We start from the raw sequence: 16,381 nt of genomic DNA on the forward strand, positions 1-16,381 counted from the left end.
CGAAAACAGGGTCCCAAGCAGGCAACAGTGGCACGAAAAGAGGGTCCCAAGCAGGCAACAGAGGCACGAAAACAGGGTCACAAGCAAGCAACAGGGTCACAAGCAAGCAACAGGGTCCCAAGCAAGCAACAGGGTCACGTAAAGAGGGCCACAAGCAGGCAACAGATGCACGAAAACAGGATCCCAAGCAGGCAACAGCGGCACGAAAACAGGGTCCCAAGCAGGCAACAGCGGCACAAAAACAGGGTCCCAAGCAGGCAACAGAGGCACGAAAACAGGGTCCCAAGCAGGCAACAGAGGCACGTAAAGAGGGCCACAAGCAGGCAACAGAGGCACGTAAACAGGGCCACAAGCAGGCAACAGAGGCACGTAAACAGGGTCACAAGCAGGCAACAGAGGCACGAAAACAGGGTCACAAGCAGGCAACAGAGGCACAAAAACAGGGTCACAAGCAGGCAACAGAGGCACAAAAACAGGGTCACAAGCAGGCAACAGAGGCACGAAAACAGGGTCACAAGCAGGCAACAGAGGCACGAAAACAGGGTCACAAGCAGGCAACAGAGGCACGAAAACAGGGTCACAAGCAAGCAACAGGGTCACAAGCAAGCAACAGGGTCACAAGCAGGCAACAGAGGTACGTAAAGAGGGCCACAAGCAGGCAACAAAGGCACGAAAACAGGGTCCCAAGCAGGCAACAGTGGCACGAAAACAGGGTCCCAAGCAGGCAACAGAGGCACAAACAGGCAACAGAGGCACAAGCAGGCAACAGAGGCACGAACACAGGGTCACAAGCAGGCAACAGAGGCACGAAAACAGGGTCCCAAGCATAGGCGCTTTCTGACTCAACAGTGCTTTGCTACGTTTATTAGCAGCCTAGTGAACATGCCAATTACAGCCTTACAGCCGATAGGATGTGGAAACTCACTCCAAGCCCCTGCACATACACAGTGAGCCACATACCCTGCTAGAATAAACTATTGGTGCCTGTCCTCAGTCCCACTTCTTTACATGCAGACACGTACTCGAAGTGTTAATTTAATATTTTTATTGCAAGGCAGCAGTGGCTATCTGTGCCAAGGGAAGAAAGCTGGCACACTATAGGCGGTCTAGCGCCCCGTGCAAATTATGTCTTGCACTGGAAGGTAAATACCCTTGCGGATCTGTGCTGTTTTGCACAATATTTGTGACTGTGGTAGAACAACGCTTTTGTAAATCTAGGGCAATTTTGTCCTTATTCCAAATACTCAACACATTCGATGCACCTAGTAAGTAGGCAAACCTCAGAAGAAGCTAATAATGGCATTCTAAGACTTGCAAATAATCGAGATGATTAAACCATACCGCAGAAGGTGCCCCCTTTTATTTTGTTTTTGAACGTTGACCTTTACACCAAGTTGCTTGTACAACTCTCTCCCTCTAGGTTGACAAATCTGGAATCAGGTGCCTGCTCTGCAGAACTATTGCTTCCTGGCACCTCAGGTGACCGCATGCATCTTCCTTGTTTAGACTGAATTGGATAGCGCAATGTTCCATAGCAAAGTGGAATTATTCTAGTGCTCAATCGTTCCTTCAAATGCCTTCAGGAACATAGGGACCGAGTAAAAGTGAAGGTTGGGTAGCAGAGGCCCTGCACAGATTAGTACAATGCACTTTGTCTATGTTACCGTACTCTGGTGCATGTATATATTATGTACGTAATTGTTTTCCCTGCAAGTTATGATGGAGAAGGGAACGTGACAGCTGAGTGTACCTGAGTGCACATGAAGTGCATTTCATGCTCCGACTGCGTTATGCTGGATGCTGTGCTCTTTGTCGGGCCAGATGTACAACACAGTCCTTGTTAGAATCAAATCAGGTTCTGTGATCGGACCACCAGTGACTTCCATGAAACGTGAGCGACAATGCCACTGGAGTGCGGCCAAATATAATTTGAAAGAAGTAATACTCATGTGCTAAGGTCAACACCGATCGCATTCAAGATTAAAACTGGACCATTTGTGACTCGCACCCATTGGGGCTCGTTCATAAGGGATGTATATAAACTTAACCCTTGTTTTCACCTGTACAAGTGAAAGTGGAAATTAGTATAATTCACATCTGCCTCTCCAACCACCCCAACAACAAGGATCATTGCTAGGGGTCTTACAATAAAAACATTTTTAAAACCTTAATTCCGCTCTTTCCAAGCACTGTAAATGACAGATGCTGCTACTACGAAATCTAATTGCACAGCGCTTACCAACACCAGAAGGATATGCAGCACAACACCTCCCATCTTCCCCGTGAATACACCCGTGTCAGACCGGAAACATGCACTATGCCAGCTCAAATGTAGGCCTGTATGAACAATGTTCCAAAATACTCCAGCCGCAAAATGCATCAAGGCGGCACCCAGACTGATTGTTCCGGGAGGGTTGTAACGAGGGAACTGATACCTGCGATCAATGAAAGCGCCAACCTAGTCCCACACACCAACGCTGCACCTCCCGGCACTAACCACACACCCGTAACACCCGACGAACCTTGAATGGGCCGCACACCGGAGATTCGCCATTTACCACCCAGACCAGCAAGACCGAACTCGCTACGTCAACTCTGGAGACCGATGCCCAATCCCCTCCGCCACTGGGTTAACGCGTGAGCCACCTCCAAACAATTTCACACCCGCGGCCCGAAAACGGCTGGGGAGGTCACTGGAAAGCCCCTGTCCAGTATGCAGCTTTTTGAACCATGGGTGTACCAGGGGGTCTTGGACTTTTCTGATTACACGGACCATATCGCTGACTGATTGAGGGGCCCCCCACAGGCAGGGGACGGGATTAACACCCTGGCTGGCAGCAGACATAAATTATAGACTATTGCTATTACTACACTAGTCAGAATTTTAAATGGAAAATATCCCCTTATGTCAGCCCCTCTTAGACCAAGCACGTTTCCCACACGTTCTTCATTCTCGCTTCTCTCCGGTATCCTCTCACCATCCCTCTCTCTCTATTCCCCCTATTGCTGCATCTCTCCCTCCCCCCGTATCCTGCTCTTCTCTCCGTGTTATTCTTACACCTGCATTTATCACAATTCCTCCCACTTACTGAAACGGCGAGGAAAGTTACAAATGGGAGAGCCATTACCTTTATTTCATAAAATAAATTATTCACGCTAATAGGGACTCGCTGCATTCCTCCTCTATTCTCCCCGCTCTGAACAGTAAAATCACTGCCAGTAAGTGACCTCACGTAGAGGCCTCCCGTGCTGGGATTTACTGAGTGCGCGGACCCAAACAACGAGCGTACACGGTCACCTCTTGCCCGCAGCTGCAAGACCCTTCATTTTCCCCAAGCACAAAAGAAGACGCCGAATCGCGATGCAGGTTTATTAATAAAATGTTAATGCGTGTTCTATTAGAGCCTTGCCACTGAATTCAAATTGTAATTTAACTTGCGCCCTTGTGCACAAACATTTCTTTTGTTATCATGGAGCACAGAAATTTGGTCAATTGCCGCCGCGTGATGGGGGAAGTTGCGATGTCTCTTTGTTCCGGTTGCTCCGGAATGAAAGACCCCGGTCCTAGATGGATAGATAATGAGCCGCAAGGTCATGCCTCGGAGCCGTATGTGTTATAAACTGTGTAGGGTACAGCCGATAATACGCAAACTGTGCCTGTGCGCAGTGATAGTATAAATCCTGAAGTCCGTTACTTAATGTTATAAATACCGTAGGGGACATCCGCGTTATATTTAGTGTGCTAGTTGTACTTTGAATGGCATTTATATGAAGTATGGTGTGCGGAGCTAGCGAAAACTGGGGCATTTCAGAGGCATTTAGTTTTTATTATGTAAACTTTCACTTTCTAAAGTAAATTTCAAAAGTTCTCTTTAAACAAACATTAATGTAACCTAAACTGCAAGATAGCAAAAGCCTGCCTGTTGAAAATGTCTTAGCGCCCATAGGGCCAAACGGCGAGAGCCCTACATACCGTCATACTTGCTCATAAAGCACTCGTGCACACTAAGCATGACACCCCGTGCCACACAAAAGGCAGACCCGAGAAATACCGCCTCGTCCCGCAGCCAGAAGCATCCCGAAAACTCAACGCGAAATTACATAGTTAAATAAATAACGTAGCCGTCAATTACGTTCCCGTCAACCTTGTAATATATGCTTCGTAAAGAACGCGACCCGCGACGAGCTACCAGCCCCAGTGGGGGGTCACTATTGTGAAGCGCTCTGCCGCCTTCGGGTAAAGGCCGCGCTGCATTGCATTAAAAATAAATAACCTGACGCCGCTTCCCAGACTCGCATATATATTCCGCACGCTAGGTGCTCGGGAAGGGGGGGGTGTCCAGGCACAGCCAATATGGCGGCCCCACGAGGGCCACCAACTGCCTCCGACGATAGTTACTGTCCAAAAAAGCATGTCATGCCTTTATTTTATGCATTGCACAAATATTCAACCGATGCTAATAAATACGTTTGTTGTCTTGGGCTCCCCCTTAAACGGCGCTCATGAAGTCCCGTGCACGATGTAGCGTCGCCAAACATGTGCCTCCTAAACAATGAGAGCCAAGCACGCCACTCTAATGCAGTTCGTAGGGTAAACTCTTGAAACTAAATCTATCGCGTGGCGGATGCCTGTAACATCTGCGGTAGTGTGGGGGTTGCCTTGACTGGGGTCCTGTGCGCTCCCGCTTGGCCCGGTCTGCCCTTCTGTTCGCTCCTTGCCCGCCGCCGCTCCTCTCTCACTCCGACACGAGGCTCAGCGGCAGCTCTGCCATTTTACCGAGAACCGCGGAGCGGGACCGGCCCGGAGCACAAAGAACAGTCAGAGGGGACTGGGAGCGAGTGGAGAGCGGCAGGTTGGAGAGGCACTTACTGGGAGCGAGTGGAGAGCGGCAGGTTGGAGAGGCACTTCTCCGGTCTCCCCGCGGGCGCCGCCATACTGCTGCTGTCTTCTTCTCCTTCTTCCCCCGGGCTGCGGGGGGCGGGCACTTCCGGCCGGCCGCGCTAGGATTGGCCGGCCGGCCAGTCACGGGGTTAGGAGAGACGCAGAAGTGCCGGCAATGCCGGACCAGACACGGGGGCGTTCCCGGCGTCCCGTGACGTCGGCAAAAGCCAAAGAATGTCGGGAACGCCCCCGTGTCTGGTCCGGCATTGACGGACAGGCCCCTCGTCCAATGGCAAGGCTCCGTTTACGGAGCCAGCCAATGAACGACGAGGGCCGAACCAAGCAGCACTACAGTTCTCATCAGGTTTTCGCCTGCGCGAAAAAGCTGCGCAGAAAGCGCAGCTTTCGCCAGGCAAAACCTAAAAAAGTGCTCCGAGGCTGTAATTAAAACCTGCTGAGTAACAACACATGTAGCGGGGGTGGCCTCCTAGGGGTTAGAAGAAGAGGAAAGGGTTTCTAAGGAGGTACTAGTAAGCCTATTGACCATTGAAAAGCCAACATTTATAAAGAACAGAGATTGGAGCCAATTAAAAATATGGGGGGGGGGGGGGGGGGGAAGTGGGCGGAGGGTCCTGCCCTATCCTGAATACAGCACGCCTCAAAGAGACCGCGTAAGTGCTGCCTAGGCGAGACCTAAAAGCATTAGCTAGCGATTTCATTTTGAATTAAATTATGCTATTTTTTGGTTAACCATTTCCATTTATTTGTAAAGATACCATTATGAGATGTATCTTCTCTTTCAGTGACATTTTTGATGCCATGTTTTCAGTCATCTACATTGCGGGAGAAACTGTGATACTGCAAGGCAAGTTTTGTTCTTTAAATCCTATAGCACCTGTATTAAGTAAATGACAAGTATGCTCTTTTTCATTATTTCAGATATTTTACTTGCCGTAGAGATGTACAATACATAACCCTCTTTGTGAGTCATCGTATACTTTGAGTTTGCTAAAATAAAACGGTATGAGAATCCAGAGATTAGTGATATAGCTAGCATATAAACAAATGATCGATTTGGGTAATCAAAAATACTTAATTACTTAATATCTAAGAGTAGTTTGAGACCTGTATTTAACCACCTGTGCATATGCAGCAACATGTTCTCCTCCCCTAATTGGAGTTGAAAACTGTTCCTGTGGCATAATACTGTAATCTACTTTATTTAGCATTTCTTGCTGTAGGTTCTGCATAACTAAGTGCAAAATATGGTTAGATCTTTTAATAATTAATTTCTAAAATCTACCCAAAGATGTGCGACCGGGCACCGTTATCTCTGCATGTTTAAAGCCCACGAGTAGTGGGGGTCCCGATGGCCTTGGGAGAGTTTAAACGTCTGAGGTGATAAAGGGGCGATTTGTAAGATTCTACATCATGTAAAAACAGGTACAGCTAGCACTGAAAGGATTGTAGAAACATTTGCCTAGATATTCTCAGCAATTTCTTTTATCACAAACTAAAGTTCTGTTTTTCAGTTAACAACATTTTTATAGATAATCTCTATAGCTGTCACAGTTTGTGTTCCTTAACAAAAAAAACCACTTATGTACATGTAATTAAAAGGTGAATCAAAAAGGGAGACCTGAAATGTACAGTTTATGCTTGATTCATTTGGATAACTGTAGAACTCAAAAAGAATAGATCGAGAAAGCAGTGCAATACATGAAAGATGATTTGCAAATGCTGTTGATTGGGCACAAAACCCCTTAGCATTTCTCAGCAAATTAGTTCTTCTGATTTCTGTTTAAAGAAGCATATTAGTTTGCACTTCTTCTCTTCTGTTGCTAAGGGTATATGTTTGAACATATCAACAGTGCGTGGTCATCATTGGACAGATTTATAATTACTTTTTCTTTATAGTACACACTTGCAATGTTCATGCATAATACTAAATATAGTTTTTTCTTTTTAATTAGGTGACGAAGGTGATAACTTCTATGTTATTGATCAAGGAGAAATGGATGTAAGTGATGATTTAAAAATAACAACTTTTGCTGACCTTTTATCTGCAATTTGGTACAGTACCTGCGCTTTCATATTTAATAGGTGGGGGACTACATGCATCAATAACATGGGAATGCATGAAGAAGAGATAAATGAAGATAAATAAGGGAATGACTTTGTTAAACTGTGGGATGACTTTGTTAAACTGTGGGATTACTTACAAGAACATTTTACCAAAGACAGACTGGCCTACCAAATGTCCACATTTGCACAGAATGTTGCAAGTTTAGAACTTGAGAGGGGAGCATTTGTCTCTTTGCAAGATACTTGAAAGCAAAGTCCAGCCCAAAGAAGGGTGGGCATTTTGACTTGGGGACCCATGGAGATATCTAAACCAGAAGTGTAAAAAAGTAAACATTTAATGACGGAACATGTTCTCAGTGTTTTATAATCTACAGTTAATGATCCAATAGTTTGGTATGAAATGCACACATTTTACAATCTTACTACAACCGCTGTCAGCTATTAAGACCAAGTTATCACATTGCCATAGAGTATTCAACAATTCAGGAGTTCATTTGATAGTTATGTTACCTACATTACCCTTTGCAACTTAAGTAATCTTCTCGCTTAGTGGAGACAGCAACAAACAATTTCCTCACTCTTTTCCACAAGCTGGGTCTCTCGGTCAACTTTCAAAAATCTTCAATTTACCCAAATTGGATAATGACATTTCTGGGAGCAAGTCTGGACACCATCCAAAACAAAGCTTTTCTCTAGGGGGAAAGACCAGAGGTTAAGCGCTTTGGCACTCATACTATACAGAAAAAAAGTGTGTTTCAGTTAGAATGTTCAAACCTCTATTGGGAATGCTCTCTTCCGCAATAGATCTTGTACCTCTAACTCGGTTACACATGAGACCTCCTCAACAGTTTCAATGGATTCAAACCTCCAGCTCCTTCGATGTAATCATGATTACTTCTCGGATGAAGGAAGCTCTCAAGTGGTGCACTCAGACTTCTCATCTCACCCAAGGACAGATTTTCTCTTCTATGGAAGTATGGGGAGGAGACCTCCAGGACCTACAGGTGCAGGGAATATGGTCCTTTGCCCAAAGGCAGATGCACATAAACAGGCTAGCGCTCAAAGCCATTTTCTTATCTCTTTGAGCTTTCCGTCCTCGCATACAGGGATCGTCAGGGTTGATCCGCACAGACAACACCACAAGCATGTTTTATATAAACAAGCAAGGAGGTACAAAATCCCTGACCCTGTCTCAAGATGTGCAGGAGTTGTGGAACTGGTTAACGCTCCATCGCATTTCTCTCACAGCAGAACATGTCCCAGGCCTTCGAAATACCTTGGCGGACACCTTGAGCAGAACGAGCAACAGCCGTCATGAGTGGGAGCTGGAGCAAACACAGCTGGACAAGATATTTGCAGTCTGAGGGAAACCAACGCTGGACCTATTTGCAACACAGCTAAACTTAAAATGCCAGTCTTCGCAAGCAGATCCCCTCTCCCGAACTCTTGAGGGAATGTTCTTTTGATGCGTTGGTCAGGGATCTATGCTCACGCTTCCCCCCCCCATTCCGCTGATACCCAGGGTACTCCCAAAGTACAAAGTATTTGGCTGCGGTCGCCGTTTGTCTCGAGTAACCGCCACCACGTCTTCCCTTACTTGGATTACTGGCTGATCGAGAGCAACCCAACAGCTGTGTCTGGCACACCCTCAGTGCACCATCAAACTGTTACACTATGGGAGCAGTTCTTATCCTAGTCACTGGGGAAGCATAATCCAGCCCGGCATTCATCCAACCTTTCCAAACATTGCTAGATCTTTTTCAGCTATATCACCTACTAACTGCATATACTATCATGCTTCTCCTTGACATTAAGGATTCTGGCTTCACCATATTTCCCAGCACCAGATTACATACGTGCCATTTGCAATTTGTAGTCACAAGTGGAGTGTTGCTGGGAGGAACTAGTGTTGGTATGGGACGTCACTCGTCATTCTCTGCAGTAGTGGAACACCATCAATCTGTTAGAAGACAGGCCCTTTCACGACCAAGTACCTCAAGTGACCTTCACAACAGATGCTTTAATAGGTGGGGAACACACTTCAATGATTTGACTGTGTAGGGCGAGTGGAGGCGCAGTTGATGGGGTGTCCACTTCAACTACCAGCTGCCCAGCTAGCACTCCAGTCGTTCATCATTCAGGTTTAGTTTAAGGGGATCTTTATTCTTACAGACAATGTGACTGCCTCATCCGATCTTCAGAAACCGGGCAGAACTAATCACAGTTGTCTGTGTTAGCTCAGAGCATTTGGCTGTAGGCAATTCATCATAAAGTCCATCTCGTAGCAGAATGCCTGCTGGGAGTGGACCACAACCTTGAAGACTCTACCTGCAAGTCCTCCTCCTGTGCTTCTGGTGGTGGTTGTTCCCTGACGTATACCTCTTTGCCTCAGACGACTATGCAAAATGCCCAAGCTTCACCTCCCATGGATCCACACCCAGAGTCCTTGGCAATGGATGAATTGGTCGGGGATATTTGCCTATGCCTTTCCTCCTCTCCTGCTACTTCAGTTTGTATTTCGGGAACACGGGCAAACATCCCTCTCTCTCATCCAAATGGCACAAACTAGGGTCAAACTGCCCTGGTTCAATACTCTTCTCAATCTCTCCCTTGTACCGCATGAAAAGTTGCCCAGCTGGCAGGGCCTTCTCACTCAGAGCCATGGAATTCTCCGATACCCAAACCACAAGCATCTGAATCCTGTTATCTTGCTACTGAGGACTCAGAATTTGGTTACCTCAACTTACCTCAAGAATATATGATTACCCCCAAGGAAGCATGCAGGCTTACAACAAGAGCCTGTTATGCAGCTAAATAAGTGTGTTCGAGGCATATGAGCTGCAGATTGTACACTATGCATTAGATCGCCACCTGGTGTTGGACTCGGATGATTGCAGGTTGTTGTCTTCTTGGAAGAAGTCTTTGTAGTCACGAGATAGGCGGCGACTCCTTTAGACAATACTGCGCATGGGCATCAGCTCCATCCTTAGATTGTTTTTTTCTGCCACTGGGTTTGGATGAAAGTTTCTCCGCTCCGGCTAGAAAAACACTTTAAAGCAACTTCGAAGCGCAGTACTTCCTCAAACTTCTAAAAGCTACCCTCGACATCGACTACAATACATTTGACGCCATCAATTCCATTTCGGTCATCGACACGGGCTGTTGGGCCTACCGACGCCGTGCGGCCTACACCACATGGAAAGAACTCCGTGCAAAAGATGCCCTGTATGTCGAGCAAAGTTTCCACATAGCGATCACCACGAGGTCTGCAACCTCTGTCTATCGCCGGACCACGACAATTCGACCTGCACAGCTTGTGCATCCTTCCGGTCGAAGAAAACCATCCGGGATCGGAGGGCCCGTCGACACGAAATGAGGAGATCAGCTCCAGCACCGGAAGATATCTTCGACGAAGAGGTTCCCCTCGTTCCCGAAGAAGACTCACCTAATCGCCAGATCGTATCGGAGGCAGACGACTCAGATGACTCCATTCCATCGGATCAGCGCGTGAGTACTACTGCACCTGCACCACATGTTCTGCCCAAACTGAAGGCAAAGGTCAGCACTCCGCCCAAAGGGCCCAGTCGAGACCGAATACCTGCTTCGAAAGCCCCGCCTTCCAGCCCGTCTCCGAAGAAACCAACTAAGCCTTCTAGTGCCTCGACACCAAGCAAGCCTCTTCCATCGGCACCGAAAAATAAAGATGCCTCAGCGCCGAAGCCAAAAGACCCTTTGGCGCCAAAGCCTAAAATAGTACCGGCACGAAACATAAAAACGTACCGAAACTGAAAGAAGCACCGGCTCCGAAGCCATCCACTTCTACATCTTCGATGCCAAAGAACACAAAGCCTGATTCCGAGGTGCCCAAATCCTCGAACATGCCTACAAAGCCGAAAACGACACCTTCGGCACCGAAAACTATGCCACAGGACGTTATAACACCTCACAGGGCTAAAGGCACACAACAACCTCCCCTGGAACAGAAAAAATTGACACCCAAGAAGGTTGTAGAGGAGGAGGAACTTTTTCAACCAGGTCCTCGACAAAAGAAAATCTACATAGACCCAAAGACAGGTCATATAGGTGCTACACCTCACAAGAAGAGACCAGCAGATCCACCACCCACACCTGTTGGTCCTGCCAAGAAAAAGGACTGTGCAACATCTTCTATGACCCCCTTCCTCTCCTATACCTCCTCTTCCTTCTTCTCCTGTTCCTCCTCACATATCACCTCAAACCCTCATTTTGGTGTAGACAATGGCATAAAGTGACCCCAGAGGACTTTCAGAGAACTCTAGTTGAACCCTCCATAACTGCCTCTGACAATACGGAAGTGGCTTCATCTAAATTCAGTTCAGCTGTAGTCAATACACTGGCCCCTCTGAAGTTATGCAAACAGTGCCCCCCTTCTCGTCATGAAATGTGGTATACTGACCAACTGCGCTCAGAGAAGCAGGCCTGTAGGAAACTAGAATAAACATGGAGGAAAAGTCACCTGGAAGCAGACAAAAAGGGCCACTATGCTACCCTGTCCACATACCATAAAAACATCAGATCAGCCAGGAAAAATCGCATAGCCTTGCAATTAGCAGAAGCGGGCAACTCTTCAAAGGTCCTTTATCAGACTTTACAAGCCTTTATCAAACCTACGGCTTGTGAAAGCCTGGATGTCTTCTCACAATCCCTATGTGATGACATCTCTCTTCTTTAAAGATAAGATAGAGCTGATCTATGATAAAATCATCAAGGCAACCTGTCTTATGAACTCCCTTCCTACAGCCCCCCCCCGCACCCCCCCTCCCCAGTCCTGGGTCATGGACACGGAGACACTCCCAATCTTTCCAGCTGCCAACTTAAGTGACATTGAGGCACTTATGGGTCATATCAAGACTGGGTCCCCGCTTGATCTCATTCCGGCCAGAACTGTCTCCACCTTGGGCAACTTCCTTGGGCCTCTGATCCAAACTCTGGTGAATTGCTCTATTGCTGAGGGCCAGGTACCACGAGATTGGAAGAAAGGCCATTGTAAACTCAATCCGGAAGAACTCTGCTCTCCCCTGATCGGATTTATCCAACCTCCGCACTATATCGCTCCTTCCCTACCTGAGTAAGATGACGGAAAAACACATTAACACCCACCTGTCGAGGTTAGAGCGGTCTAGTGGCTTACACCGCTCCCAGTCCGGATTTAGGCCCAACTACAGCACGGAATCAGCACACCTATCTGTGACAGATACCATCAGAATGTCACAGGATAATGGGAGCTCTGATTCTAGTGCTGTTGGACCCCTCCGCCGCTTCAGACACGGTATTGCACGAAATCTTTCTCAGTCGACTGCAGGAGATTGGGGTTGGGGGTCTGGCATGGTCCTGGTTGAAGAGTTTCTTATCGGACCGCTCACAGAGTGTCAACCATGGGCACCTTTCGCTCAGCCCCGATAGAGCTCACTAAGGGGGTACCACAGGGCTCATGCCTAAGCCCCACACTCTTCAATGTGTATGTGGTCCCCTTAGCGGATCTCATGAGATCATATGGATTCATCCCCGTCTCATACGTGGATGATACCCAACTGCTTTTCCCTTTCAAAACCTTGACAGCTGCAGTTAAACACTCATTCTAGGAAGGGATAAGGGCTGTGTCCCAATGGATGGCCGCAAACTTTCTGCAATGCAATGTAGGGAAGAAAGAGGTCATGCTATTTGGAGATGCACCTCTGCTGTGGTCACCGGACTGGTGGCCATTAGATCTGGGCCCCTGGGCCCTAAGCAGACTGTAAAGAACCTGGGGGTTCGACTAGATCGGGGGTTATCACTGAAGGATCATGTCAACGTAACAGCTGGATCCTGTCTGCACGTAATTGGACTCCTTAGACGAGTGTTTCCCCTGCTGCCGGATACATTCAGAAAGACTCTGGTCCTGGCCCTAGTACTTAGTCGCCTGGACTACTGTAATGGGTTACTGATATCAGCCACTGACAACTCACTAGGTAGGCTTCAGGTGCTGCAGAACACCGCTGCAAGGCTGGTTCTCAATGCCCCTCCCAGAACTCCCTTGCGCCCTCTTCTGGATAAATTGCACTGGCTACCGATTCGGGCAAGGGTGCAATTTAAAACTTGTTGTATAATCCACAAGAGTATTTTTGGCTCATGTCCTCCGTACTTGGCTGAGAAATTTGTCTCATACAATCCATTACGCACTCTCCGCTCCAGCAGCCAATACCTACTTCAGGTTCCCTCAATAAGAAGGGCGAGACTGGGCAGAAGACCGCTTTCATTTCTAGGTCCCACCCTTTGTAACAAACTACCCCTCACCCTCAGACAGTGTACCAACCATTTAGCCTTTAGGAAAATGCTGAAGACCTTTCTGTTTTGATTCCATCCCTGTCTTCAATTTGGTGAGCACCTCACCCTTACCTGTAGGGCGAACAAAGCGCAGAGATACTCCTTCGGTAGTAGAGTCCAGCGCTTTACAAGCCTATATATAAATAAATAAATAAATAAATCTCTCCTGTACATTCTCCATCATCATCACATTCCCCACAGCAGAATGATGATGAATACAATTTGGGTGGAGGGGAGGACATTCAAGAACCTGATTCATACCATGTAGATGAGGGTGTATGGAACTTTCCAAACCCAAAAAAGTTGCCTATATGGGACTTTACAAACCCACAAAATGTGCCTGACATTCCTGAACCGCAGTCATACCCATCAAACCCTTCCCCTCCAGAAGATACCACTGGTTTTGGTCATCTGTTAAACAGAGCTGCTGTTTACTACGGAGTCCCTATGCATTCCAATGACATTGAGGAGGATTTTCTCCTAGATACCTTTGAGCAGTCTCAGCGGTCTGCTCAAATCCTTCCCATGATCAAGGGGGTCATCAAACACGCTCCAGAGGTTTTTAAAGACCATGTACGCACTAGAATATTAAACCCTAGAATTGAGAAAAAATATAGACCGGCACCCACAGATCCAGTCTACATTACAGGACACCTACCACTAGACTCATTATTTTGGGCCAATGCTAGGAAAAGGGCAAACTCTCAAACTTCTGGTGAAGCACCCCCACCTGACAAAGAATCAAACGTAGTTGGTGCGTCACGTAAAAGAATAGCTGCACAAGCTACAAACATTTGGCGTATAGCAAATACACAAGCCCTCCTCTCTCGTTAAGATAGGGCTCATTATGGTCAATTAGAAAAACTACTTGAGCACCTACCAGATCAGTTCAAAGATCAAGCAAACAGTGACTTCCCTCTGCTCCCCCCACAGCATTCCACTCCTGTAAGGGGCCGATTAACACAGTTTCTGCCTGTCTGGAACTCCATTACAACAGACAAATGGGTAAGACAGATTATCCAACATGGCTACTGCCTAGAACTTGCAGCAACCCCTCCAACCATACCTCCCAGGCAGCGTCCAATGTATACAGACTATCTGACTCTGCTTCAACAGCTTCTGCTTCAACTTCTACAAACAGCTTCTGCTTCCACTTCTACAAAAAGAGGCTATTCAAATAGTTCCTTTAGAAGAACAAGGAACAGGGGTTTACTCGCTGTACTTTCTAATTCCCAAGAAGGACGGAACACTAAGGCCAATTCTCAACCTCGGGGCCCCTCAACCATTACATACAATCAGATCATTTTCATATGATCACTCTACAACAAGTGCTGCAACAAGGCGACTTCCTTACAACACTAGATGTAAAGGACGCCTACTTCCATATACCCATACATCCTGCTCACAGAAAGTATCTAAGGTTTGTACTGGAAGAACAACACTATCAGTTCAAAGTCCTTCCATTCGGAGTGACAACGGCACCACGAGTATTCACAAAGTGCCTAGCAGTGGTAGCAGCACATCTCAGAAGACCACAAATACATGTCTTCCCTTATCTAGACGACTGGCTCATAAAAGCCAAGTCATTCAATCAGTGTGTCCAACACACACACATCAGACAGTTCGAACGTTGCACGACTTAGGGTTTACAATAAACTACACCAAGTCACACCTGCAGCTTTCGCATGTAAATCAGTATCCAGGGGCTACATTAAACATGTCTACAGCCCTAGCGTATCCCAGTCCAGCCAGGATACAGAGCATTCAAGCCTTAGTCGCCACTTTTCAACACCAACAGTCTCTGCAAGCCATGGTGTTCATGAGACGAATAGGCATGATGGCATCTTGCATCTTCATAGTACCACACGCAAGATTGCAAATGCGTCCACTACAAGAGTGCCTAGCACAACAGTGGAACCAAGCTCAAGGTCAACTAAAAGACCAGGTGTTGGTCGACAGCCGCACGCATCGCTCTCTGCAGTGGTGGAACACCAAAAACTTGACAAAGGGGTGGCCGTTCCTCAAGCCTGTTCCACAGTATTGCTCACAACAGACTCATCCCTCACAGGATGGGGAGCCCATCTCTTACATCACACAACTCAGGGTCAATTGAACAACCAACAAAAACTGTTCCATATCAACCATCTAGAGCTGCTGGCAATGTTCTTAGCACTCAAGACTTTTCAACTTCAAGTACAGAGCTGTCCTAATCCGGACGGACAATATGACAGCCATGTACTATATACAAAAACTGGGGGGGGACACACTCTCTGAAACTGTCCCAGCTTGCACAGAACATTTGGAGATGGACCATTCCTCAAAACATACATCTGTTAGCGGAACACCTTCCAGGAGTTCACAATCAGATAGCATATCTGTTAAGTCGGCAGTCACAACAGATTCACGAATGGGAACTACATCCACAAGTTTTTCAGCCATTCTTCCAAAGGTGGGGGCACCCACACATAGATCTGTTTGCCACCCATGAAAATGCGAAATGCCCAGCCTTCGCCGCCAGGTTTCCACACCCACTGTCCGAAGGCAATGCGGTATGGACGAACTGGTCAGGCAGATTTGCTTATGCTTTTCCGCCTCTCCCACTAATTCCATTAGTAGTGTGCAAGCTCAGACAACAGTCTCTCACTTTGATCCTAGTAGCTCCCACATGGGCACACCAACCGTGGTTCACCACACTTCTAGATCTCTCTCTAGCTCCACATCAAAAGCTACAGCTCACACCCTCCCTGTTAACACAGAACCATGGAGAAATCAGACACCCAAAGCAACTGAATTTGGCGATCTGGCTCCTGAAGTCTTAGAGTTTGGTTATCTAAACCTACCACCAGACTGTATGAACATCATTAAAGAGGCTAGGAAACCCACTACCAGAGCGTGTTATGCCGCTAAATGGAAAAAAAATTGCAATATATTGCAAGAATAATCACATCAATTCCCTGGATGCTTCCATCCAAAATAAAATGTGTTACCTTTTACATCTACAAAGGTCTAATTTGGCATATTCTTCCATACGCCTGCACCTTGTAGCAATTGCAGCCTATTTACAAAACAGGC

The 16,381-nt window shown here is 47.0% G+C and overlaps 1 protein-coding gene across 2 annotated transcripts in view; it reads left to right on the forward strand.

Annotated features, from left to right (window-relative positions):
• Nucleotides 1–16,381, forward strand: part of PRKAR1A (protein kinase cAMP-dependent type I regulatory subunit alpha) — a 289,055-nt gene that overhangs the window by 122,808 nt on the left and 149,866 nt on the right. For both annotated transcript variants that reach the window (XM_086930965.1, XM_086930964.1), the window contains 2 exons: nucleotides 5,686–5,747; nucleotides 6,856–6,902. In XM_086930965.1, coding sequence (XP_086787091.1) covers nucleotides 5,686–5,747; nucleotides 6,856–6,902 — 109 coding nt within the window. The remainder of the gene's footprint in view (nucleotides 1–5,685; nucleotides 5,748–6,855; nucleotides 6,903–16,381) is intronic.

This window comes from Lissotriton vulgaris, chromosome 7 (assembly GCF_964263255.1).
Source record: "Lissotriton vulgaris chromosome 7, aLisVul1.2, whole genome shotgun sequence".
Classification (NCBI taxonomy): Eukaryota; Metazoa; Chordata; class Amphibia; order Caudata; family Salamandridae; genus Lissotriton; species Lissotriton vulgaris.